At 39.1% G+C, this 27,369-nt stretch overlaps 1 protein-coding gene across 2 annotated transcripts in view; it reads left to right on the top strand.

The window, feature by feature from the left end:
- Positions 1-25,341, top strand: part of jade2 (jade family PHD finger 2) — a 120,555-nt gene extending 95,214 nt beyond the window's left edge. For both annotated transcript variants that reach the window (NM_001374818.1, XM_012958514.3), the window contains 4 exon segments: positions 7,122-7,610; positions 10,690-10,807; positions 16,203-16,331; positions 18,873-25,341. In NM_001374818.1, coding sequence (NP_001361747.1) covers positions 7,122-7,610; positions 10,690-10,807; positions 16,203-16,331; positions 18,873-19,735 — 1,599 coding nt within the window. In that variant the 3' untranslated portion in view covers positions 19,736-25,341.
- Positions 25,342-27,369: the final 2,028 nt, after the last annotated feature.

Below are 27,369 nucleotides of genomic sequence, written 5' to 3'. Positions count from 1 at the left end.
CCTTTAGGGAGCAGGCCAAAACACTGTATTAGAGTCCCCACTGGACTGACATATTATTTTTTTTTTCATACAAACCGCATGTAACAAGTTAATTTGCACCTTTTCCTTCCTTTAGGCTGATGCCACACATGGCGTAGCTGAAAAACACTTGCTGAAAATATGCGCCATACGCTCCTACCTGTGCCTGCACCGGCATGAATGGAATGTGCTCGGATGCAGGCACACGTAGCCAAAATACGCATAAAAACACGAGACTTTGCATTCTCTTGCGTTTTTATGCAGATATTGGCTACATGTGCCTGCACCCGAGCATATCTCATTCATTCCGGTGCAGGCACAGGTAGGGGCATATGGTGCGTATGGCACATATTTTTGGCAAGCGTTTTTCAGCTTGCCGGAAATATACGCCATATGCCTGGTGTGGCATCAGCCTAATTTCTTATTTGGTAAATCTTATGGAGCACAATAAGCAAACAGACACTGAATGCTCCCTATTTGTAAGTGGTGGCTGTGTTACTCTGCATGCCACACTGCTCAAGTCTCTTGTTTCTATACATTGTATATATTATATTGTGTTTTTTCACCCAACAGAGTGGGCAGCGTGTGTGCATAACTGCTCTGATTTGAATCTGATTTGATTTTTGTTTTTAAAAGAAATCTCACACTTTAAATGCCAGCATTTTAGCCTTTGCTTAGCACCTGTATTTTTCCCCTTAGCACACTTAATTGAAAAACAAGAAAGGCCAGCAAAAACAAAAGGTGTCTCACAAACCGATGCATAGAAAGATATCAGTCTTTTGAAAATAAAGAGGGGGAGAAAGTTCCCAGGTGATTACACTTTATTTCCACAGCTAAATATAAACTGTAACATCTGTTGTCTCAAGTTATGAATTCTATTGGCACAGGGCTTCAGGAAGTCTGGGTTCAAGACCTGTCTCGGGGTGAAACTACATTATGAATGCCAGATTTCATCCAGGCCATAAAATGCAGGCCATCAAATGACAGCAAACACCAGATGTTTGACATGGCTATTGCCTTCCGCATCAGCTATTGGTGCTTAAGCGGCAAAATACTCAAGGCAGCTAAAGATGTCATCTCCAGGCTATAACACCCTTAAAGTATTTCATTAGTGCAGCTTTGCTACTTTTTAACAGCTGGAAATAGCAAATTATTGCTAGCACTAGTGTATTACAGTAAGCAACGTTAACCATTTTAAGGTGAGGGCATGTTACTTTGTATTATGGGGAATGTGCACTAACTGCGCTGAAACAAAAAGGGTTAAACACGCTCAGAGGTTTCATTCATTGCAGCAGGCATTTACCTCTTTTGGTAGCGATCTCGACCACATTGATTTCCGTATTTGGTTTAAGGCAAATGATGGTTGGTTCCAAGTGGTTAGATCCAAAGCAAATATCTGACTTGCTTTGTAATTATTGATTTAGTGTCAGGCAGACAAGATGATTGTGTCTTAATTAACAGAGGCCTAATAGATTTCCTAATAGTGCACCATTAATTCCTTGTTATTTTCCTGTGGGTGATCCTGCAAAGGCATTTATTTCTTGAACTTGTATCTAGGAAAATCTCTCTATGAAATAGGAGACACTTGAAATGTGAAACTAAAATCAAGCCGCATATCTATTTGCAGAAAAAATCCAATTCACTACAAAGAACTTATTGCATTCGCTCTGTTGTTATTGGTTTTTTTTTTTTTTTATAATGGTTTTTCAGTTATTTAGCTTTTTCTCTATCAGCTCTCCAGTTCGTAATATTAGCAGCTATGTAGTTGCTAGGGTGCACATTATCCTAGCAACCAGGCAGTAGTTTGGACAAGAGTTGGAAAAAGAGGGTCTGCATAGATAGATAAGTAAAAAAAAAAAAAAAAATAATCATAAAATGGCAGCTGCTGGGGTCAGTGACCCCGATTTGAAGGCTGGAAAAAGTCAGGGCAAAGGAGGGCAAATAATTCAAAGACTATTAAAAAAAAAAAAAAAGGAAATAATGAAAACCAATTTCAAATTTGCTAGGAATGGGACATTCTATAACATATTGAAAGTTTAACAGTGAACCGCCCCTTTAATAAGTATTGACTGGTGTTGCATGAGTTGGAATTTGTTTGAACTGAAACAACAGGTTTAATATATAATTTGATTAGTTGTGGCATTTGGCACACTCCATCCACACCTGTCACATACCAGTTGTTTTGGCCGGAGTTATCTTTAAAAATAATTATAAATATCTTTTTTCAAAATCAAATGCATCACCACTGTTGCACTGCCTGCACTCTAAAACATACTGCCTGGTATCTTAAAGGGAACCTCTGGCGATTGTTAAAAAACTACTAAAGTGTAGTGAATGTTTGTTTATTTTTTTGTTCCTTAACCTAACTTTTTTTCGTTTATGTAGTCAGTCCTTGACAGATTTAAGACTAAACATAAACCCCCATGTGTAATAAAAGGCAATAAGTTTGCCCAGTAACCCATAGCAACCAATTAGATGTTTGCTTTTAAACAGGTGACCAGTAAATTCTTCCCACTGATAGGTTGCTATTGGTTACTGCTCCTGGGCTCCTATAATGATGGTGATAGTAAGCAAGGGTTGAGTTGTTTACAATGGGAAAAATGTGTTAGGTTGAGGAAGCAACCTAATGAACTTTTTCATTGCTAAGCATCCTTTAAAGTTGGGATCCCCAACCTTTCTTACTCGTGAGCCACAGTCAAATGTAAAAAGACTTGGAGAGCAACATAAGCACCATAAAAGTTCATGGAGGAGCCAAATAAGGGCTAAGATTGGCTATTAGGCAGCCTCTTTGCACACTATCAGCTTACAGGGGGCTTTATTTGGGGGTAAATCTTGTTTTTATTCAACCAAAACTTGCCCCCAAGTCAGGAATTCAATATTAGCTACCTGATTTGGGGGCACCGAGAGCAACATCCAAGGGGTTGGTGAGCAACATGTTGCCCCGGAGCCACTGGTTGGGGATCACTGCTTTAAGGGATGCACATGTTTATGTAAATGACAGTTCCCTTTCAGCTTCTGAAAATCTAATACAGGTATTGGATCTGTTAACTGGACTACTTGGGGCCTGGGTTTATATATAGAATGTGCTTGGAAAATTTGTGTTTCTGGCTGATTGACTAAAAATTTCTCCATAAACCTTGCTAGCACTCCCTATCTGTTCCAACGCAGCTGGCAACTTTCCCAGGCTGTGCAGGGGGGCCATGGCTCTCAGCACACTGCACTGTAGGATAGGAACCAATCAGCAGCTAGGCTGACCTGATAGGGAACTGAAGCCTGTCTTTCTTGTGACTGCAGTGCAGTGATTGGCTATTCCTTCCTATTCCCTGTTTCTGGCAGGCACCAGAAGGACTAAAAATAACTGGTAACACATGAATCACTTAACTGTCGTAAATTGCCTTCTACATTTTCTGTCGATTGCATGATTCAAATGTTTTAGTGCCGGCAATGAACACTGACACCAATGCTAAGATATTTTCAGGAGATTTGTTGTCTCACAGGGCACATTATTGTCTGCCATTACTCTTAAACATTAGGAAACACCAATATTTTGCCATGGAAATAGAATTATGCTGAGTTAGTTATCACTGGGTATGTCGTACTGACTTACAATTACAACTCAGAATTGAAGGATTGTTTGTTTAAATGGGACCCTATGAGAAAAACTGGCTTTCTGGATAATATGTCCCATCCCGGTGCTATAAAGTACTGGCACATTACAGCTTGCTGGTTTCGTTGTATTAATATGTCTCCCTGTCTTAAATGTCTGTAGTGCTATATGTTAAAATGTATTCAGGAGCTGAATCTTCTGCTGTTTTCCACATTGGGCATTTAGTTATCAAATTATACAGTAATTTCTGTGTGAGAAAACGACTATGCAGGCCCAAAACTCTTACTTCTGAGATGATCTAACATCTAACATACGAGCTATGAGACTATTTTATTAAGCAGATTCTTTGTGTTGAGGCATTTATTGGTAAATGCTTATTCATATCAGCTGTGCCAGATGGTTCCTTTAGTGTTGATGCGGATCCCTATTGCTTTTTTATCTTCTCATGCTGTTGCTTTATATTTCCCAAAATGAAACATAGAAGCGCATACAAGCTTGATGTTCTTTTGATTAATCTGTATTTTTCTTTAAGCCAGTTTTATACTATAGTACTTTGGTACTCCAGTCCTCTAGCCTTTCTTATGTAATAGGCATTTCCTAGTCACCAATGGCCTGCATTTACCAGTGGGTTAATCCTCCCTGCAGGCCAACGGACCGGACTGGACTTCCCCTTAACAAATTCAAAACTTTAAGCTTCCCCGTACTTTTTTTTTGTCCGTTGGATGGATGTAAAAGTGTTACATTTCAGTTTCTCTCTGGGCTGGACCTTACAGCCATTAATCCAGTTCTTCAATGAGTGTCAGACTGTGCAGAAGGAAGATCCTTTCATCTCTGGAACGTTTGCTTTAAACATCTTAACCAAGCACCCTTTTGAGCCTTTGGTCCCTGTGGAATCTTGCCTTGAAGGTGGTGCTAGTAGCAGTTACCTCTACTTGGAGCCTTTCAAGTAGTGTTGCTGTTAAGAAAGTTGTTTAAAAAATTTATATGGATTTATAAGTTACTCTTCCTTCTTTTTGTCAATCTCCAAAATCAGAGGAAGAAATTTTGAGGCACACCTTGGATCTGGTCAAGGGCATTAAATATATCTAGAAAGAACAAGTGCTTTGAGAAAATATGAATGACCTTTTTTTTTTAAATTCCTAGTGGCCTCAGAAAAGCACTGTCTAAGAAAACCCATCAACTGGTAGATCATTTTTGCCTAATAGTGAATTTTTTAAAAAGTGAAAGCCTACAAAACAGCAGGCTGAAACATGTGCATGGGGTTTAAAGCCCATTACACCAGGGCATTGGCACATTACGGGGTGAAGGAAGCCAGGACATTGCTAGGAACAGTATGCAGTTCAGCAAGATGGTCAGTAAATAATATTACGGGTCATTTCTTCGCAAAGAGTTAGATTTGGAAGAAAAAATATTGCAGTCTGTTGTACACTTGGCTGAATACAGCTTGTTTTGGTTTGAATGTATTCTGTTTCCTACCCATATGTAAAGCTCCAGGGGTAACTAGAGAAACAGAAAGTAGTTACATAGTCACGGTAATTTCTGTTTTGGTTCACATTCCGTAGCAACATTCGCCAAATGTACACAAGCCCTATGTGGGACAGCTTTAATCTGTGAGTACGGGAGGGGTTAACCTTTTTGTTATAGAGGGGTCCTTTTCATTGACCTGCAAAATGGATTAACCCATTGATTAATGCTGCCATTGAAGGTGTGTCCAGAAAACAAAAATTATGATGAGTGGAATAATGTCATGTTTTTTATGCTTTAGCATAGGGTGAATTTTATAGCAGCATAGCACTTCAGTTGGTTCCTCCGTGGTCTTTTGTTGGTGCCGACTAAATGTTCTAAATGATCAAGTAAAAGACATCATGGCATAACGTGGCACAGAAATCCTGGAATCTGATATACACTTGACCTGTATTGTGTGAAACCTTTGGCTGACCTGCCAGCATTTTTTCTAGAGATGCCAGGGAACCTAAGATGTCGGCGTACAAAGTACAGTATCTGATTTGCATGGCAATGATGTGTGTGTTAAATGCATGGAATCCACTCTCTGCGTAATTGATTTATACTAATTAGAATGGTCAGTATTGTACCAACAGCTGCATGGTACTGCCGGCAGATCCGAGTGCTCTGTCGGCTCAGGGGACTGTATAGCTGCGCCAAAAAGTTTAACCTCTGTGTCCTTCCTAGATAGAGAGAAATCTACTTTTTTCTGTCTTTCGTTTCCATTTGTACTTTTTTCAGGAGAAAAAGAGAATAGGAGGTTTATGTTTACTCATACTTATTTTGTTTTTTATATAAACCTTGTTATAAATATGCATACATGCACGGACATGTAATACAATAATTTGCATTTAAACAGTCACAAATACATTTCCTGTATTAACTGCTTTGTATGACAAACAATCCCATTTTTACTTTCATTTTTGCTTGCCTAATTTGTGCCATGCTCTTGGCATATTATTCCTCCTGAAGAACTAAAAAATAGTTTGTTTCTTGCCATAAGTAATCTGATCACAGCCAGAAGATGAATAATTGCAGTTCTTAAATCTAAGTTGAGAAGTTTTGTTAAAGGAGAATTTGAAATTGTAATTATCAGTACAGCTTTTGGGCCTGTTATCCATAATGCTTGGGATCAGGGGTTTTCCAGTTAAGGGATTTAAGCAATAAATAAACCCAATAGGCTTGCTTTTCCACCAATATGGATTCATGCAGGCTAGTTACCATCAAGTACAAGGTACTGTTTTATAATTACAGAGAAAGAGAAAATCATTTTTACAAATTACAATGATTTGCTTAATGGCTTTCATGTAATTCGGAACTATCTGGGTAACGGGTTTCTGAATAAAGGAATACCTTACCTTGCACATTTTTGCATTCCAACCATATATTTTTAAAGGAACATTTGTATCCACTTTATATCCATCATTGTGAAGTGGTACAGGTTCCATCATTTAAACATAAATTTACCCAATAGGATTGTTTTGCCTCCAATAAGGATTAATTATATCTTAGTTGGGATCAAGTACAGGTACTGTTTTATTATTACAGAGAAAAGGGAATCATTTAACCATTAAATAAACCCAATAGGGCTGTTCTGCCCCCAATAAGGGGTAATTATATCATAGTTGGGATCAAGTACAGGTACTGTTTTATTATTACAGAGAAAATTAAAACCATTTTTAAAAATGTAAATTATTTGATTAAAAAGGAGTCTATGGGAGTTGGCCTTCCCATAATTCAGAACGTTCGGGATAGCGGGTTTTCAGATAATGGATACTATACCTGTAGTAATAAGCAGCATTTTAGCTAGTTTGGTTGGTATGTTTTACCACCTATATAGTACTTTAATACTGGTTTCTAAAAAAATGAACAGCTTTCATGGATTTGAATAAGGACATATAGCTTGAATTCCTATTGCCATTTCTTTTATATATAAATGATTGCACTTCCTTGAATATTGGATATTTTCTGACTTTTTTTGTTTCACTTTCAGTGTTCTATGCCAGCTTGCGTAACTGCTTTCCATGTTACCTGCGCCTTTGACCACAACCTGGAAATGCACACTACCTTATCTGAGAATGACGAAGTAAAGTTTAAGTCTTTCTGCCTGGAGCACAGTAGTAGACCCAACAAATCTGAGGACCAACGTGGCCAAAGACCATCTTCCTCTGTTGCTCAGGTTGAAGCTGACCAAACCAAGCAGGATCTGGAAAAAGTGACCCTTAGAAAGCAGAAACTCATGGAGCTGGAGGATGACTTTCATGAGCTTGTCAAACCAGAAGACGTGGCTGAAAATCTTGATATGAACAAGAATCTGGTAGACTTTATTTACCAGTACTGGAAGTTAAAGAGAAAGGCAAATTTCAACAAACCTCTTCTAATTCCGAAAACAGATGAAGTGGACAATTTGGCTCAGCAAGAACAAGATGTGCTTTACAGAAGGCTAAAGCTATTTACACACCTCAGACAAGATTTGGAAAGGGTAAGAATATTTTTATTAAAAAAAATGTGGTGCATTGGACCAGGGTTCTTTTTAATAAATTGAAACGGATATTGCAAGCAAAGTAACTGTTTGCCAGTGATATGTGATCCTTATATTGACATTTGGACAAACTGGCAATCTGGGCAGTAAGGGGCAGACAACATGTTAATAAATATTAGGTTATGGCTATGGATTTAGCCATGGTAGAAGGAGTATATGTGGAGAATAAGCTTAGCTGTACAAAGCAGTCAGTCTGCAGCACCAAGAGCTATTTATGTATAATATATTAATATGCATTAGAAGAGTTTAAATCGACAGGGGTAGACAAAATAGACTGGTAAATCCCCAAAAGGAAATTATTTTAATAGAGGGACTCTAAAGAGGCTAAGCTCAGGGCTGTATTTATGTCCAGCGCAGCCTTGGCACCACACCTGAGGCCTGGCCACTTTGATCAGCGATCACCACATGCACAGATAATCCGGCTGCATATAGTTAGATTTATTTTTCATTTGTAAATGTAAGTCTGTTCTTTGAACTGCTATGTGTATTTAGCCAAGGGCATCAAGTTTAGCTAGTGACGACTAAATTGCTTAAATCAGGCAAATAGTTTTCATATTTATAGGCTACATTTTCAGTATTTCTTTATAGCAAAGATTTTAAGTCATTTAAAATATTTACCTTTGTGTCAAAATGGCAAATGTACATATTGAAGTAGAAATAACTCAGGAATATATAACATTCACTGCCATCTATTGTTGTGGAAACGAATACCTTGAAGCAAATATCACGCATAAAACTGGTGCTTAATATGTCAAATAGACTTGTAGCCGCAGTCATTTCAGTATTATAAAAACAAGAATGGAAGTCAGGCAGCTAAGTGCTTTTCACTGTCAGCTATGGCTGTAGGTCATTATGTGGTAAAAACACAACAGCAGGAAAGGCAATATTAAACTACTTATTAATTGTAATGACAGCCTATGTTATTTAGCATTTCCTCCTAGCAGATTTGCGTCTAATCAAGCTCAGATCAATGTGTCATTTACTCTTTTATCCCCTGCAGCATAGGCCGGACCAGAGTACCTACTTTTAGACAAAGTATCATAAGGAATCCACTGGTATATTGATTGCATCTGCATAATCTTTTATTTGAGTTTTTTTGAGTTGTTTTGAAAGATTTTTTTATTGCTTTTTTAAACCCTAAAAAGAAACAAAAAGGAAAAAAGGCAGAATAGCAAAGAGGAAAGAGAGAGAGCTAAAGATGGCCATACACGCACCAATATTATCGTATGGAACAAAGTAATCTGTGCGCGTATGTGGGAGACGGGGCAACTGATATTGGTAAAAGCCTTGGATATTGGTTGCCATGTCGATTGTGCAGGACTGAAAATTTTGATAGGTGCCTTTGAAGGTGCCCGGGCATTGGAATGCTGAATTATCTGATAGGGGTAAAGAGTTCCTTTGTTTTTACCTGCATATCTGAAGATTCAGCTCTTAAGGTTACTAAAGTGGACAAACTTTCTTTCTTACGACCAGTGGTTGTGGGAATGATTGCAATTGTAGCCACCTTATTGTGGCCACCTTATGAGCCAATGTTAACACATAGCTTTGTCAATAAAAACGGAGAAAGTACTCTGCATGGTATCGTGTTGGTTTTTGGTATGTGGTTGAATTTAAAAACAAAGTTGTCAGAGAGCAGCAACCTGCCTTTACAGTTTAGCGGGTTTCTTGAGGGTCATTTTGCTTTGACCTCAGCCAGCCATCCCAGATTTCCCCAACAGTCTTTGACTGGGGACAACATTTTCCAAAAGCCCACAGTTGATGGGGCTGTCACTTTCCATGTCACAAGGATTGCTTTTTAGCAAAATGAAAAGGCTGAAGGAAACACAGTTCCTTTTAGTTGTCAAGAGTCCTTTTGTGTATCCCAGCAGGCAAAGTGCCAGGGAGTGTATGTATGGGGGTCCCAGGGTTGTGTCATTGAAGGTCACAATCTCGGTCCAGAATTGTTGGATCCTGGAGCACTCCCAAAACATGTGCATATAATTACCTTGGTCTAGGTTAAATTAAGGGCAGAAATCAAGATAGCCAGGGTCGATCTAGGCTGGCCTGTGAGGTGCCAGGTACACATGTTTGAGAAACTTAGTATGTATATTGGTTTAGGATTTCTTCCCAAGTCCCCATATCTACCTTTGGGGAAGCCCTGCTGCCATTTCTGGATGAAGTGTTTCAGTGGGTAGAAGTTCTCCTGCAGGAGGATGGTATAGAACCAGCTTAGTGGCCTAGTAAGGTCAGGGTGCCTTGAATTGCACTCTAGTGTAGATTCAGATATAGCAGGGGCTCTATACAGGAACTGGCTGTTGAGTGCATGGCATAGCTGAGAAATCTAAACAGCATGTGGTTGTGCAGCCTAAAGTCCACTTGCCATTGTGCAAACAGTGTCAAATTCCCTGCTGAGAATACACCCCCCCAGGTATTTCACCCCTGTAGCAGCCCAAGGATTGGCATCTGGTGTCATATGAAGGTGGGGGAGGGTGCCATTGCCCCATAGCATTGTCCACTTCAAACACTTATTTACTTTAATCTAGGGGGTCACTGCAGCCCTCTGAGAGACTTTGCTGTCCCACTCCCACGCCCTACCTGCAGTGGGTTAACTATATCCTAGCCCAAGAACAACATAAGTTGAAAGTGAATAGGAAGTGACATCACTCCAAAAGGGCAGATCAATCACGTTTGTTTAAAAAAAAATATTTTAAAACAAAAATTATATTTTGTAATAAAATGCACGTAAGAGACATGTGCACCCTATACTATAGATACAAGAAATAGCCACCTTATATCACTACTGTGTAGTCACCTGCAGTGCTTTACTTTTATTTGATCTCCAGGCCACTGGCAGAACTGCCATTTACTTTCATTTCCCTTCAGGCTCTTCTGGAAAGTGTAGTCTTCCCTCTTGCCTGCCTTTCAGGCATGTTCATCAAAGCTTCTACCATGTGTTTTATTTTTTATCATTGATCCTGATTAGATTTTAGATGCTTTTTTTTTTAGATATTTAAATAACATAACCCCCATTCCTCCACAGGTAAGAAATCTGTGCTATATGATCACCAGGCGGGAAAAGATGAAACACTCCATATGCAAAATAGAAGAGCAGATTTTTCAGCTACAGATGAAGCTGATTGAGAAAAATCTTCACAATGGTAATAATTAAAGTCAATGTAATGTTTAAATTGTTGTAAAAATATGACATTTTAATAAGAATTAATGGAATCCTATGATTAGGGTTTTACTAAAACTCCTAGTATCCTAACAGAGACTAGAGAAACCCAGTACAGGTATGGGATGCCTTATCCAGAAACCTGTTAATCAGACAGCTCTTAACTGGAAGGACATCTCCCATAGAGTCCATTTAAGCAAATAATTAACTGTTAGTTATTGGGTTTATTTAACTTTTAAATGTTTTTTAGCAAACTTAAGGCATGGTGATCCCCTTATCTGAAACAAACCAGGTCCCAAGCATCCCAGATAACAGGTCCCATACCTGTCCTTAAAATGGTGCTGCTTACTACTAGTATTATATTTTAAGTCACTAAATATGTGGAAGGACCAGAAATGCCAGCTGGTACACACACCATTATTCAAATTTTTGAAAATACATTGTAACACCAATCAGGACAGAATCCTTGTAACTTTTTCTCCTTTTTCTCCCTTCCTGTTTTTTTCTTACCTTTATTTCCTTGTGCTAAGACCCAGACATTATATAGTGATTTTGAGCTGATCAGTAGATGTTTAGTCCAGTTGCATTAAGAAAAGTTAACCTGGTGGCCTTATGAAATGAGGTTTTACATTTGATCAGTTCAACTTTCTCTCATCTTTTTTTTTTCTCTTAACTTCATACATCTGTCTTTCCTCTTCTTTCTCTTTTACTCCTGCCCTCTTCACGGGCAGAAGTTTTAAAGTTACTTCTGCTCTCTTCTCTTAAATAGAACATACTAATGAGAGAGACCAACCCTGTGACATAACAAACTGTATAAGTTGGATGAAACCATGAGATATTTCTGTTTATGCTGAAATGTACCCCCTGCCCCCTCCTACCTGTTGTAGCAAATGCATTGTGTAGGTTAATCTCATCTAGGTGTGTATTGTGTGTAGCCAGCCAGCTCTGTCTGGCCCTTCCAATGTAATTGCCCCTATTGTGAGGGCACACAAAGCCAGACCCCATAGTGACACAATACACATAGTTACCCCTTGTGAGAGCAGTGCTCTGTCTGGTAAATGCAAAAGACTGAACTGGGCATGCTCCCTAGGTGGCTTCCCATAGGCACAGTGGGATTAGCTATGATTGGCCCCTCTGGAAGCTGCCTTTGGGTTGGCAGAAGGAATCAAACCCTGTTCTGCATTTACGACAGGGGCTGCTCCCTTTCTGGCTACAAAGGTGGCTGCCAAGAGTTCCAAGGAGCCTTTTGTCTGGGGTGTAACCTCGCTATGGCAGGACCCTCCCCTGTGTTCCCTGGAATCTACCTTAGCTGGGGCAAGAAGATTCCCCCCCCAACTCTGTGTGTTTCCCTATTCCCTAAGGAACAAGAGTGCAGGCTGGCTACCACCTACTGGCTTATGGGAACCTGCTGATGGCTACTTGCCATTTCTCCAATAAACGCCTTTCCTGTGATACCAACCGTTTGCTCTTTGGGTCCTGCCCTATGTCTGGGAACTCACGGCCCTGAGGTTGTGACAAACCCCATAGGATATTGGATATTATAGAGTACAGAGACAAAATGGGATGTAAGAAGAGTAGTGTAGTAGGGTGGAAAGGGAAAATAATGGGGAAATGGTAGGAGTAAACGTGACAGTGTGAAGAAAAGATGTTTAAAAAAGGCAATATTTGAGGGTGTAGTACAGAAGTAAGGTAGAGGAGGAGATAAAAAAAATAGTTAAGGCTTGAGAAGGTTAACAGGTAAACATTAAAAAGTATTCCTAGTGCTTCTAGTTAATGCAGTTCTCATACTACTGGAAAATGTATAATATTTACCAAACTGAGATGAGTTGGAACAAGCTTTTGCTGTGCTTGAGTTTTTGTTGCATAGACATTGTAGGGGTATTTTACAGAGTGGAGAACTAGGTAATTGGTTCTGTTACTTAGATTCTGGCTCTATCCAATACAGCCAGCTGCTGCCAAGAAATTCAGCCTAGTAAATTCCATGTAGTTGCTAAAGCTTTTATTAGCAGATACACCTTTAGGACAAGGACTTAGCAGAAGTACGCTCCTGTGTGCATATTTCATTGATGGCTTTCAATTTAACTTGTGCCCAAAACCCACATCATTCTGATGGCAAGAGGAACAAGATCATGGTTTCCCTTCCTCTCTGGTAAATGTATTGGCAAATGTTGAGGGTGTTGCCTTTACAAGGAGCAACAGAAATGACTGAGTAAGAAATAATGAAACCAGGAGACTGGTCACTCCCCAGAAGGATGAATAAATGAAGCCAGGACAGAGGTGACCCCAAACGTTTCTACTTGTTTTTGCTGGTAGTCCACAAGGGGTCCCAGTGTAGTAAAGAAACAGATCAGTGCTGATGTAGGCACTCCTTCCCTTCAATAAACTGCCTTAATAGTGAAGCAAGTGTCTTTTCTTGGGCCCTGCAAGCGTTTTGGACACATGCTCATGCCAATAAGTCAAGGGCCACATTCAGTCCTGCACTGTCATAGTGGAGTCTGGACCCTTCGCCAACCCTAGTCATTATACATTATAACATTAGAAACATTTCAGTTCAAAGCAACCCAGCTTCACAAGTCAAAGCTGTATTTTCTAGTAACCTGTGAAGCATCGCTTTCTAGAATGCTTGTCAGCCAATTCTTACCTGAAAATATGGCAGTCCAAATTTTCAATCAACAATCTTTTGAAGCCATTCTAACTAGATATTTCAGGTGATTAGTATGGCCCCACTGCTTGGATTGCTTAAAAAAGATGAGCAAAGTGCCCAAACTCACTCTGTGCCATTATCCAACCAGTATCCGACCAGTTAAAATACTGTATTTTTAGATGTTTAGACTGGTGACTTTAAGAAAAAAAAATAGGTGCTGTTTTCGCATATAAATACACCACTTGCTGCTCTACTACTACTGGTGACATTTATTATGCATTTTTATTTTTATACTGTCATTTTGACCTACTGAACTGCCGTTCCTTTATATCCTGGTGTTAAAATGAGATATTGGCTCGCTAGGTTGCCTTCATTGCCGCTCTTTGTATTCCACTGAAGGAAAACACAATCCTGGCTGTTTTTTACTGGCTAGCCATTGAATAATTCATTTGTCATTGAATGCAGCAAGAGTTGACATTAATTCAGTCATCACATACTTTTGTTTTTTGGCCATGACGGCAAAGATGGCTGTTTGAACTGCACGTGCTTGTAGCCCGCTTCCCTTTGGCTTTCTAAAAAGGGCACTGGTCCGAACTGTCTCCCCTATTCATTAATCATCTCCCCTAAGGATTTATAATGGGGTCAATGCCTGCTAAATGGTGCCTTGTGAGAGATCTGTTTAAATAATATGTGTTAAGAACGTAAGAGATTGAAATGGAATGCACTGATAGTTCAAGGGGAAAATAATTTATTCAGTGGTTGCATGCGATTTCCTAGACCTCATTTCTGCATTCCTACAACCCCTATTCTTGTTGGATGGTAATTACAGATACAAGACGCCAAGTTTATATATTTTATTTCTCTGAAAGCCGCATCTGGCACGTTGGCAAAAGTTATTGGCAGTTGTTTGGGGTTTTCTGTCGCTGCCTCCCATCACTATCAAGAAGTCTAAACTGGTGCTTATTACTTTTTTTTTTTCTTTTAAATGAAATCATTTCTAAAGGCAGGTACTTATGGATAAAAAGACCACGGCTAAGTCAACAGCAAATTGTTTCGTACATAAGGAAAAAAGGGGGGAGAAAAAAATGTTTCATTCGTTTTCTTCTCTTTGGTCATTGATAGCAATTTATGAGTTAGCGAGCCAAATCTGCATTGGGTTTTTCCAGAGGAGTGTCTGGCTAGTTGGCTCTCTGTGCAGAAGTGTTTGTGGTTTTGGAATACACTCCTAAAACATCACGTGTTTGGTTTCCTCAGCAGACAGTCTGGTTCGGAAACATGGATGCACAAAACATTACTTTTATTCACCCTTTCTATTGAAATATCTGTTTACTAGGATTGTTTCTCCTGTTGAAAGAACGGGCTGGAATTAAAAATGAACAGTATTTTGTCTAATTGTGTATGTAATAAGGCCTAAATCGTTATATTCAATGTATTAAAGTTTTTGGATAATTTTGGATGTACAAGCAACTTTTGAAATAGCCATTTGTGTATTACTGTGGGGGATATGCAGTGATGAGGATCAAGCTTTTGTGCTTTAAGACACAGTTTTGGACAAAGGGATTATTTGTTTGAGTACAGGTATGGGATCTGTTATCTGGAAACCCGTTATCCAGAAATCTCAATTACAGGAAGCCCATTTCCCATAGACTCCATCTTAATCAAATAATTCAGATTTTTTTAATGGTTTCCTTTTTCTCTGTAATAATAAAGCAGAACTTTGTACTTGATATAATTAATCCTTATTGGAGGTAAAACAATCCTATTGGGTTTGTTTTATTTTTAAATGATTTATTAGTGAATGTACTTTTATTAATGAGCCTATAACTGCACAGAGCATGAAATTCTACAGGTGACTTCTCAAACACATCCAAATAACGCTTGTATTCATCCTGCGCAGTCTGAACTCAGTGACTCTTGGGTCTATCTGTATTGTGTGAGTCTGTTTTATCATCTTAAGGATTCTGTAGTGGAAATGGAACCAAAAGGACTGTATATAACTGAATGCTGGAAGAATTAATGACCAGTTGGTGCAGGACACTTGTACTCTGACTGTACCTAATCCAGGGTGTGTTTAAATTCATTCTTTCATTTAGTGATTCCTATATAGAGTGGAATACCATTCTATATAGGAAGCACTATATTAAAGAATGACTTTAAACACACCCTGGATTAGGTACAGTCTGGGTACAAGTCTCTCTTCAAATTAACCATCTGCCTGTGGGCACTATCAACAACCTATCCAGTAGATATCTGACCAAAAATCAGCCAGATATATATTAGATGGGAGTTAATAATCAGAGTGAGGTCCATATTGGCTAGTTGATCAGGCACAGGCTTTCATTATGATCCATCATTTGGCCTGGAGGCCAAATAATAGGATTAGCCTAATATTGGCCATAAGAAGGTGGTAGCCTGGTGGCTACTGATGACACAAAACGATGCAGCCCCATTAATTCCCTTACAAGGGAACCATGACTATTTACTGATAAAGAAGGACTTTGGGTACTTGTGGATAAGCCATGTTGGACCTTCTTTAGACTGGACCTTTGTATACATTTGAATTCCAGCCTATAGAATAGTCATACCACCCTCAACCCAGAAGCACTTTATTAGTGATACAGCTGCAATGATAGAAATGTATCAGTATAGTTTCAACTGTAAATAAAAATATAATTTCCATAATCCTGTGCTGTATTAGCCTCTCAACAAAATGCATTTCCTCTCCAATCTACAGAGAAATCAAAGAAGAAGTCTAAAGTGAGAAAAAGTGATCCCAAGAGAAAAGGGCGTGATGGTGAAAAGGGAACTTCTGAGAAGAAAGAGTCGGTGAAAACTGGGAATGATTCTGTTTTGGAAGAACTTGGTAAGCCCAAACTGTGGGATCCGTTATCTGGAAATCTGTTATCCAGAAAGTTCCATATTACAAGAAAGCCACCTCCCATAGAGTCCATTTTGAGCAAATAATTCTAATTTTTAAAAATGATTTACTTTTTTCCTCTATTCAGGTTTTGGAACTGGGACCTGGGGTTTTCTGGATAAGGGGGATCCTTATGTAATTTGGATCTCTATATCTTAAGTCTACTTAAAATTAATTTAAATAGTACATATACACAAAAGGATTGTTTTGCATCCAGTAAGGATTCATTGGGATCAAGTACAAGGTACTGTTTTATTATTACAGAGAAAAGGGAATCATTTAACCATTAAATAAACCCAATAGGGCTGTTCTGCCCCCAATAAGGGGTAATTATATCTTAGTTGGGATCAAGTACAGGTACTGTTTTATTATTACAGAGAAAAGGGAATCATTTAACCATTAAATAAACCCAATAGGGCTGTTCTGCCCCCAATAAGGGGTAATTATATCTTAGTTGGGATCAAGTACAGGTACTGTTTTATTATTACAGAGAAAAGGGAATCATTTAACCATTAAATAAACCCAATAGGGCTGTTCTGCCCCAATAAGGGGTAATTATATCTTAGTTGGGATCAAGTACAGGTACTGTTTTATTATTACAGAGAAAAGGGAATCATTTAACCATTAAATAAACCCAATAGGGCTGTTCTGCCCCCAATAAGGGGTAATTATATCTTAGTTGGGATCAAGTACAGGTACTGTTTTATTATTACAGAGAAAAGGGAATCATTTAACCATTAAATAAACCCAATAGGGCTGTTCTGCCCCAATAAGGGGTAATTATATCTTAGTTGGGATCAAGTACAGGTACTGTTTTATTATTACAGAGAAAAAGGAAATCGGTTTTAAAAATTAGAATTATTTACATAAAATTGACTCTCTGGGAGATGGCCTTCCAATAATTTGGAACTTTCTGGATAACAGATTTCCGGATAACTGATCCCACAGCTGTAATAATAAAACAGTAGTTGTACTTGATGGTAACTACACTGGATGAATTTATATTGGAGGCAAAACAATCCTATTGAGTTTATTTTTGTTATTTTGTTTATTCTTGTTATGTTTAAATCATTTTTATTAGGCTTAAGGTACAGTGATCCAATGGATTGATTCCTTACCTAGAAAACCCTAGGTCCCCCGCATTCTGGATAATAGATCCCATACCTGTTCCGTGCTTATCATGTTACCATTGTATCTCTTTAGTGCTTCCCCCTTGGTTATGATTTCCCTTGTAATTGGCAACACAGTTTCAGATCTTTGGATAACACTGAGGTGCTACACCATGCTTTTACATTCATTACCTGGATAATTATTACAGCATGCCAGATCTCCTAGCCAAATGTATTTAATCAAAGCCAACATAATCACCCATATTTAATCCTGTCAGCAGCTGTGCGTCCTTTTGTTGCATTAACAGAAAGACCAAAAGCACAAAACTTCCAATGATGAAGTCTTTTTTTCATCTTTTACTCTTTTACCAATATATACAAAGTGTATATTCAGGCATTTCATATAATTGTCATACATGTCAATTTCATGTGATAAAAATAGGGTTACCACAAGGCCAGTATTTGACAAGCCCAGCAGTGTAATTGCTGATAAATTTGTAATACCTTCTTTCCTGACCGTCTCTACTGACAGGTTACCCCTTATAAAGCCAGTCCCGCTTATACTCTGCCCATTTTCCAACCCTATATAAAAATGTTGCCTGTGAAGATTACACTGAACAGTGTTTGTTGCGTGTTGCCTTTATTTTTAGAGAGGTATAATTGATTGATAGATAAGTAATAGCATGTGAAGGACTGGAAAGCTAATATTATACAACTTAAAGAAATAGACTGGCACACGGACCTGTTCATCCATAGGGTCATTCTCTCACATACAAAGAACCACGCTCCCTAAATGTTGTGTGCAATCTGTAGCCACAATAAGCACAGGGGATCACCCCGCAGATGAGTAAATCCCTGTTCCGGTCCGTTTTTTTTGAGTTAGATTACAGGTGGGTGCTAAATCCTCTCCTCAGTATGGATTGAGGTTGAGTGTGCCTGTAGGACAGGGATGGCTTTGCGATCGACCGATGACCAGGCATACGTACACATTCACGCAGCACTTCCGCATCCCCGGCTTCATCGCGGTCCACCAGAAATCCACTGGGGAACGACTGGTGGACCGCAGTCGACGTATTTGCAACCCCTGCTGTAGGACAATGTGTTAATATTATACAACTTACATTGATCACCTTGTTCTTGCCTTCTCTTCCTTCTTAATTCTCTTCTTACTGTTGCACCTATCCTTTCTGTATTTGATGTGCTGCCATTAGTCCACCTTACACAGTACTAAGGCTTTTTATTTAGATATTTGTAAGTTATATGTTTTTTTAAATTACATTTTTACATTTATGTTAGCATTTGTGAAATTGTGTTGGTTTTCTTTTTAATAACTGGTGAACGCTGATGGTTTTTATCTATTTATTCTTCATTCATTTAGGCTTGTCCACATCCTTCCCTATCGATGGAACATTTTTCAGCAGCTGGTTGGCCCAGTCTGTTCAGATCAGTACCGAGAATATGAAAATGAGTCAGTGGTCTTTAAACCACGGTCGCCATGAAACCAACACTTCGGGGCTTCTTTCTGAAGAGCTGCTGCAAGACGAGGAGACCCTGTTGAGTTTCATGATGGATAATTCACTGAAGTCTTCTTTCAAACAGACTGAAACTCTAAGGAAACTGAAAACCAAAACGAGAATGAATGGTAAAAAAAAAATGCCAAGAAGCAGCCCAAGTAACATTTTTAAGTGTCATAAAGATGATTTAATGGAGTGGAACAACATAAAGTGTTCGCCAGATCAGACTGAGAAGCCAAGTAACCAGAATTCAAAATCCAGCAGAAACGGTAAAGGAATTGCCAAGGTGCAAGTGGACCGCAAAGGACCTAGCGACAGAAAGGCTTCTAAAAAGGGACCGACCCATTCCCCTGCTCCAAAAGCCAATGGCTCCGACACATGTCCTTTAACCAATGGAGAGAAGACAATTAAATGTGCTCAACCCAAGTCTGATTCTCTAGTCAAAGTGCCTGCCTCACTGGGTTGTCCGAAATCAGTGGTGAGGTTTAAATTACCAAAGGGGATAGAAACGAGATTGGAATCAAAAATGGAGGCCTCTGAAGCTGCAAATAGACCTAATGTCACTAAAATGCCCAAGCTTAACTGCCATTTGGATGAGACTGATGGCTACTATTCAGATGCAGAAATGACCGACTCAGAAGAGGAATCCAGGGAAGGAAGAGTGCAGCTAAACCAGTTTGAGTCCTCAAACGATGACATTGTTAGAATGAGCATTTTGGCATCATAACTTTCCAGAGAATTTCATAGGACTGTCATTTATAAATTCTGCCTGCTTCTATTCAAGCTTATTTTGGCTTTAACGATTATATATTTCTGTATGTGTTTGTCTATCAATATATACAAACATATTTATAAGAACACATACATAAATATATATATATATACCTATATGTATACATTTGTTTCTGCAAACACACATACAAAGTTCAGCACAGTTGTCTTTCTCTACTTTGAGCCTCCTTAAGCCTCACACAGATACTGTCTTTGCCCTTTGGCATTTTGCAAATGAAGCAGATAGAAGCATGATGGGATGTTTCTTCTGCTTAAAGAGCAGTGCAGAAGGGAGCTCGGCCGTAGATGAGATCTTACACAGTTCAATGGGCATTATTTAAAGGAAAACCTGGTAAAGGCAGTTGTATGGCTGAGACAGCTACCTTAATAAACTTTCACATTCTCTGCTAAAATGCTGCAGGGGAAGCTATTAGTAAAATAAGCAAAGAAAAAAAAGACATAAAGCACAAAAAAGCTTATTTGAAGAAAGCACTTACAGGTGGAGGAAGGCAACTAAAGCTGAGCCTCTGTTTTAGCTCTGTTCCCCAAACTTCCTTTCTTCCGTCCAGGGCTTCAGTGGTTTTACAGCTGTGAGAGATAGCAGAGGTCTGAGCTTTGTTCAATACAAACATCCAGTATATTTACAGTATGGGAAATACACACAGTTGTCAGATTTATTTTCTAATCTCACCTAAGGCCATTTATATCTGACCTGCCAGCAAATTGTGTCAGAACAGTGGGCTGGAGGGTCCTGGCATGCAAACATGGACCTCCCTGTACTGGAACAGGTAAATATTAGGAGATTCTATATCATTAACACTTGGTTTACCATACCAACAGTTATATGATGGCCCATTGAAAATCCCTTGTGGTAATGGAATGTCTTGTCGCTTTCTTGCCATTGTTAACAATATAGAATCTCACCTAAATCATGAATATCCCGACTTGGTGGTTCCGCTACCGTTAAAAAAAAAAATAATCTGTGGGAATACACTTGGTATAGGATATTTTATGGTTATTCTTACTAGAATATTGCAATATGAAGTTGTGAATCACTTACAGTGGTATGTTCCACTCATCCAGTCATTTAGAGTTATTTATTGACATTCATCACAACACACGGTAGAAGGAAGATTGTTGAATAAACAGTTGGAATTCCCAAGTCTGCTGAGTACATGCTGATAGCTTGTGACCCTCTCCTCTTTCCAAGATGGATTTCTAAGATGGATCTGAGACTAAACCATAGGACAGCTGATCTTGTGTTAGTTTGCACTATATGGAACAAGTGACGCTTGTCATTTTCCATAAAACTGTACATGTAATAGCGCTTCCTATTCACTCCAAGGAACAGGGGACTCACCCTACTGCAAACGGATAACGCTTTCTTTGTTAGAAGGGCAGAAAAATGAAGTCCTGTAGACCCTTTCCACGGTCATAGGGCTAAGTGTGGTCCATGCTTTAGCATGTCTCTCAGTCACATATAGCTGTTGTTTATTAAGCTGTATTTACGTAAAATATAATGAACCCCATTGTGCAAAAGTACAATGATGACTTTTTATTGGTAAATAACGTTCCTGCAGCGCTTCCAGTTTTAGGAACCATCTGTTTTAGAGATGTGCAAATGGCGGCTGTTCTCCCTGAGGATGATGGGGCTTGTAGCTGGACAACAGTTGGAGGGCCGCCTATTGGAGATCCCTCTTACAGACAATCCATATTCTCATATCATCACAGGTGAAACAGCCTTGTTTATCTCTTAGGGCTAGCACCAAGTACCAGCTTCAGACATTGCTTTATGGTGTATCTACATTGGCTTCAATTGTATAGACGTATATGTCTCAGGTCTTTATCTTGTTTGCACTTCAACTTTTAAGCGATCTTTATAAATAAATTCAAGCGTTTTGTGTGGCCAATATGCTAAAATCATAACAAGGGTGTAAAAAAAAAAAAAAAAATACTAAGAAAAACTATCCCTTTCCTTTATTGTTTGGTGTAGTTTTATCATGTGACAATTTAGAGGGGATGGGCTTGTTGCCTTCCCTTTGGAGGTTGTTGTCATTTTGATTCTGTTATATGTATAGTTGGACTCTTTGCTGCCAAAAGGGCCACAAAGCTTGTTCAGGGCTTCAGAGAGGTCGTTTGTTTCATTTGAGTGTTGTTTTTGTTTTCTTTTGGTTTTACAGGGATATCTCAACAATCATCTTTGTTCAATCACAGGGACTCTCAGACACAAAAGTAATAGATCACACCATTTAAAGGTCCCTTACAAGCCTTAAACCATGTCTAAATGCTTCAGAAAGCCAATTATTCAGGCATGTGTAGGTGTTTGCACTCGTTCATTTCATTACAAACATCCTAACGGTCAGAGACGTCGGATCATTTTCTTCAATTGGAGTGACCCCTAGTGTGAGCTCAGGGAAAAACAACACAGGTCAGATCAAGGAAAAACGATAGAATAAAATTGTCACCTTTCATTCAGTTCTTCAAAGGTGGGGTGTTTCTGCAGCCCCCAAATCTTTCACTTTCCAGCAAAGCAAAATCACACAGAAGATTTATTTTAAAAATGCCAAAGAGTACTTCAGTATACAAACAACTCAACACAGTTAGCAGCATGGACATGACCAGATATTCGGAGACGCAAATCCAGAAGCTAAGTTGGACCCCACTGAGCTCACAGCAAGCACCAATAGAATCCCAGCTGCTGTGTCTTGTCCGCCATGACTGCAAGCCCTGCTCTTTTGCTTTAAATCACACAGACCTGTTCTACCAATGGAGGTTTTCTCTAATTCCCTCTGGGAGCATCAAGACCAGCACTTCAAGGGGTTAAAACCGTACCTTTGTATGGGGGTGGGGGTAAATCATTCCTGCAGTTGCATTTTCCTAAAGGATAAGTTGAATAGGAGGGTAAAAAACAACCCTTTATCATGACATTTCAGTCTCCTATTACTTTGTTATGTGATAATAAAACATGCACGGTTTTCGGTCATGTGACAAAAGTGTCTATATTCAGCAAAGCCAATTATTAACCCATCGAATTGCAGGAAAGTCTTCAGTGTACTGCAGGGTAATGACCAGGATGACAGAGGGTTTATTGTGTCATTTTGGCTGGTTAGTATTAAAGGAACACTAATGCTGAAATGCCTGTTGCATTCTATTGCAAGGGAATGTTGTTCTATTAGCAGGCATAGACATGGTGGTTTTAGTGACTTCTAGGCCTTTGTGCCTTTTAACTGTTGGAGGATGCAATTTTTAATTCCTGATACTCTGGAGTAGAGATGACGGAAATAGAGGGTTAATATTGCATTCTCCAGACTGTTAAAAGCAGCATATGTAATATTATATAGAGAGATGTGTTTTTCATGTAATATAGAGAGAAAGAGCTGTACCAGCAGAGGTTTGGCATCCCTAATGCTATAGAATAGAGTCATTAGTGTTCCCTTAACAGAACCCAGTATTGAAACGTTACAAGCTCCTTTCCCTACTACAGGAGTCACTGAAGGTTTAATATGTTTAACTATGTTCAATACCGTTACTAGGACTAAGTTCACTGTAACATGCTTGGTTAGTGTTTAGATACAACAATTTAGTATAGGTCTCATACCAGTAATGAATATGCTGCATTTTAATTGTTCTTGCTTCTGTGTGCTTCAGTTCAACTACGGTTAGAAACAAAAATCGTCACAACCCACCGCTTCCTAGCTTCCTGCTTTAGTTACTCGCCTGATCTGGACCGGAAACAAAATAACTGCTGGATTTCCTTTAAAGAACAACCAGGATTCAGTGTGAAGCCGTATTTCATATAAAAAATTTGGCCTAAGGCACACACACAGGAGCATCCGATAGGCAGGGCTCAGAATGGGACCTAACCTGCCAACAGGTACAAACTGACCATGTTCCTGCAAATGATTCCATTCTTCTATGAACCAGAGAACAATCATTACATTACAATCTACCAGGCACTCTATGGGGCATGTTGCTTGGGTTACTTTCAAATGGCCTTTTGCTGCTGCCCAAGGGGTATAGGCATCAGTGGGCAAACAGCACATTTTAAAATTTCCTGTATTCCACTATTCTTGTGTGCTGACCCATTGGTGTCACTGATCCTTCCTTGTCTGTTTGGCAGCAACGAATCCCAGGACCTGTGCATCCCTGTGGCTCAGTGCCCACGTGCCGGAACCCTTGCCTTGCTATTATTTCCCTTAGGTTAAATGCACTTTACTTGGGTAAAACAAACCTAAAATCATCACAAAAATGTCCATAAATGTTTTGGGGTTTTTTAAGCACTTATAATGATCTGGGCAGGGTTATGTTACTCTATATAACCCCTGGATCCCTTTTGTTTGCCTTGATAATCTCCCCTATCTCACAGTGTTACTTATTGCTACAATTTAAGATTTTGGGATCCTTTGATGGGTTTTCCCGGCCATACAGCCGTTATTTGCTTTACCCTCTTTATGCAAGATTAAAAGTGACTAACCTTTTGAGAATTCATTAAGAACAGTTTGTTTCATGTATCAACTTGATAATATCCTTCTAATCAGCACGGCCAGGAATTATATAACATATATTTTTATATAATTAAGCGAATTCTGCCTATTGAAGAGAGTATAATTTTAAGAACCTTTCCCATGTATGAGTTAATCACTTCTAATGTTTTTTTGTAAATATAATTACTATTGAAAGCAATAATTCTATTCCCTGCACTGCTCTTCCTGACTACATAAACCACTGAAACAGTGTAGCAGCTGTCGGCACTGCTCCAGCCAAGACTCAGGTTCCCACAATGCCTTGCATGTTCTGTCATTCCCAGTCCTGTGAAGAGAATGCAAGGCATTGTGGGAAATCAAAACAGTGATAATAAAATCTGTAGAAGACACTTTTCCAAAGTAAGCTTTATGTATTGGCCCAATGTTGAAAGCTATTTTATATTTCTACTTTCACAGAGCACCCCTCTTCCTTTGGGGATGGGGGGGAGGCCCGTCAAATTTTCTCAGCCCAAACAAGTCCTTGATTTCTGGTTGTTCTTTAAGGGAAAATCCTCCTTTCTCCATTCAACAAGTGAAACAGTACTTTCACATCAGATGCAGATAACAATATGAATGTCGCAGGAGAAACTGCTCCTGTCTTTGTTTTATAAGAAAAAATAAAAGTGATGTGCCATTTGTTAATATAAAAAGAAATATTGAAAATATATTGAAAAGAGCAATTATAAATTATTTTTGGCTTACGTTGCAATATTTATTTTCTTGTATTAGATATTCCTTTGTAGACAAAAAAATGTATTTTTCATTAATGCAAATGACCTATTTCTCCTTTTTGTACATTTTCCATGTTAGGTGAACCTTACAGCAATATAATGTATGAGATGTGTTCTGTGTTCTTCTATATGCATGCTGTTTGTGTTGCTTGGAATAGTTCTGTCCGCCCGCGTTCTCATTTTGTTTTAGGGTTCATTGTTTGCTTTAAGACACATGGGACCACAGTCCATTGCTCATGTAAAATTCTTTGTGTTCCTCAATGTGATTGCAAAAAAAACGTTAATAAAGCTGTGTTTTATGTGAAATATATCGTAAATCAATGGAAAGTATATCTTGTCAACCCAGTCACGCTTAGGGGTTCATTCAGAGCCTACATGTGGGTTCAAAACCAAGTTGTTGTAGCTTTTTCTTTTCAGGTGTATGAGATGTGAGGTCCAAAATGGGGATGAGTTAGATTGGCACCCTCACATAAACACCTTTTCATAGCCTCACCTTTCTCCAGGAAGCTATTAGTGACAACCTTAGCAGTTGGCATTGCCACAAGTATATCCTTCATCAACAACCCCCAACCAGTGGCTTGTGGGCAACTTGTTGCTCATCTCCCCTTTAATGTTGTTCCCAGTGGCCACAAAGTGGGTTCCTATTTTTGAATCTCTTGACTTGAAGTTTTGAAAACACAGAGACCCAGTTTTACTTCAGAACTCCCTGCAGGCCAGCAGTCCACATGGGGTAACATTAGCCAATCACAGTCCTTATTTCATCCCCCAAAGAACATATTTTCATACTTGCGCAGCTTACCAACAGGTTTTACATCTGAGCGCAACTCACAAGTTAAAAGCTGGGGATCCCACATTGTTGCTTTATATCCCCAGTATTGATACTCTACATCTAGTTATGTCTTCTAGTCACACAGTAAATCAATTTTTTTTTCAGTTAAATACAGGATCTTCTGCCTGGTTGTCTGTCTACATCTTCCTCAACAGTTCTGCCCCACTTCATCCTCTTCTTGCCAGTCAAGCAACACAGGAAATGGCGTCTGCAACCCAAGCTTTTTTAGCAGTTCACATTATCCCCCATACACACAACATGTATTGCCAGGGTTGGAGTGGGGGTGCAGGGCCCACCAGGGCTTCTGCCTCAGGGGCCCCTGAACCCACCAATGATCTAGTTAACTGTCAGCAATAATATATCGGCAAGCCCTATTGATCTGAGCGAACATCTAGTAAAGTTTCTGCCTGATCTTGTGAGCTGGGACCATATGAAAAACTTGTAAAATCTAAATTTTGCCCCCAATCACTAACATGAAATTCTGGGGACTTTCTTTTAAATGCACCAGCCCTGGTAATATTCTTTAGCGATACAGCAGTACCACCCTGACTTCTCAATATAATGCTGGGAGTATTGAGTCCATTGCTGACCTGAGCTGGTAGACATTAAAAAAACGGAAAGCTCTGTGGGCTGTAACAACCCAGCCAATTCCCTCTGGCCTGAATGTACAGCTTTAAATTCCTCAAAGACAGAAATAAAGACAGAGTGACTTTTTATTGGAGATTTTATCCACATTTTCAATTTATCCCTAGAAAATCTCCATCAAAAAAATCACAATAGGAACAACGTGTTCCCAAATATACGTTACAACTCACTCAGCAACAGGCCACTCATGCCAAGAATAAAATGTATGGTGCTTTGCTTGTGTATAAATCTATACTTAGTCCTGCAGGGAGGTCGATTGTAGTTTATATTGGCACCGAGATCTTTCCTGGGTAAGTTGCCTAAAAGCAGTAATTTCAAATCCAATAAGATTTTATCATAAAATCTCCGTTCCAATGTCCAGTTACGGCTTAGACATATGAGTTGCTCCTGAGTGATGCCTAATATATCCCCAAACCCTAGATAAACATACTATAACATTAATTCTGAATATTGGTCTGAGACAACACTTTTGGCCTCCTCACAGAGGATTTCTATGCAAAAAGCTGTAATGAGCTCATTCAAAATTATCGTTAAAAAGAACTTAAAAAAATGCAAAAATGATCAGAAGAGCATTTCAGCAAGTTAAGTAGGGGATGAGGAAAAGTGGGTTTATCATTACCATCAAACTGCTTGTCTTTCTGGAGGTTCTAGGGACAAATGGTAAAGCTGGTCAGCACCAAAATCTCTCTCCCCAGCAGCAGATTCCAGCATTTTTATTCACAGCCATTGGGACAAACCACCTCAATGGCTCCCCTGAATCTGACGGAGTAGCATCTCCCCTCCAAAGGTCCCTTGGGTAATAGTGTGGTCCCAGCAACCCTGCAAACCCAATTCAGCGACTAGCGCAACAATGGTTGGCCAC

The sequence above is a fragment of the Xenopus tropicalis genome, chromosome 3, assembly GCF_000004195.4.
Source record: "Xenopus tropicalis strain Nigerian chromosome 3, UCB_Xtro_10.0, whole genome shotgun sequence".
NCBI lineage: Eukaryota > Metazoa > Chordata > Amphibia > Anura > Pipidae > Xenopus > Xenopus tropicalis.
Note: the sequence above shows the minus strand (reverse complement) of the source record. Positions and strands in the feature narration are given on the sequence as shown.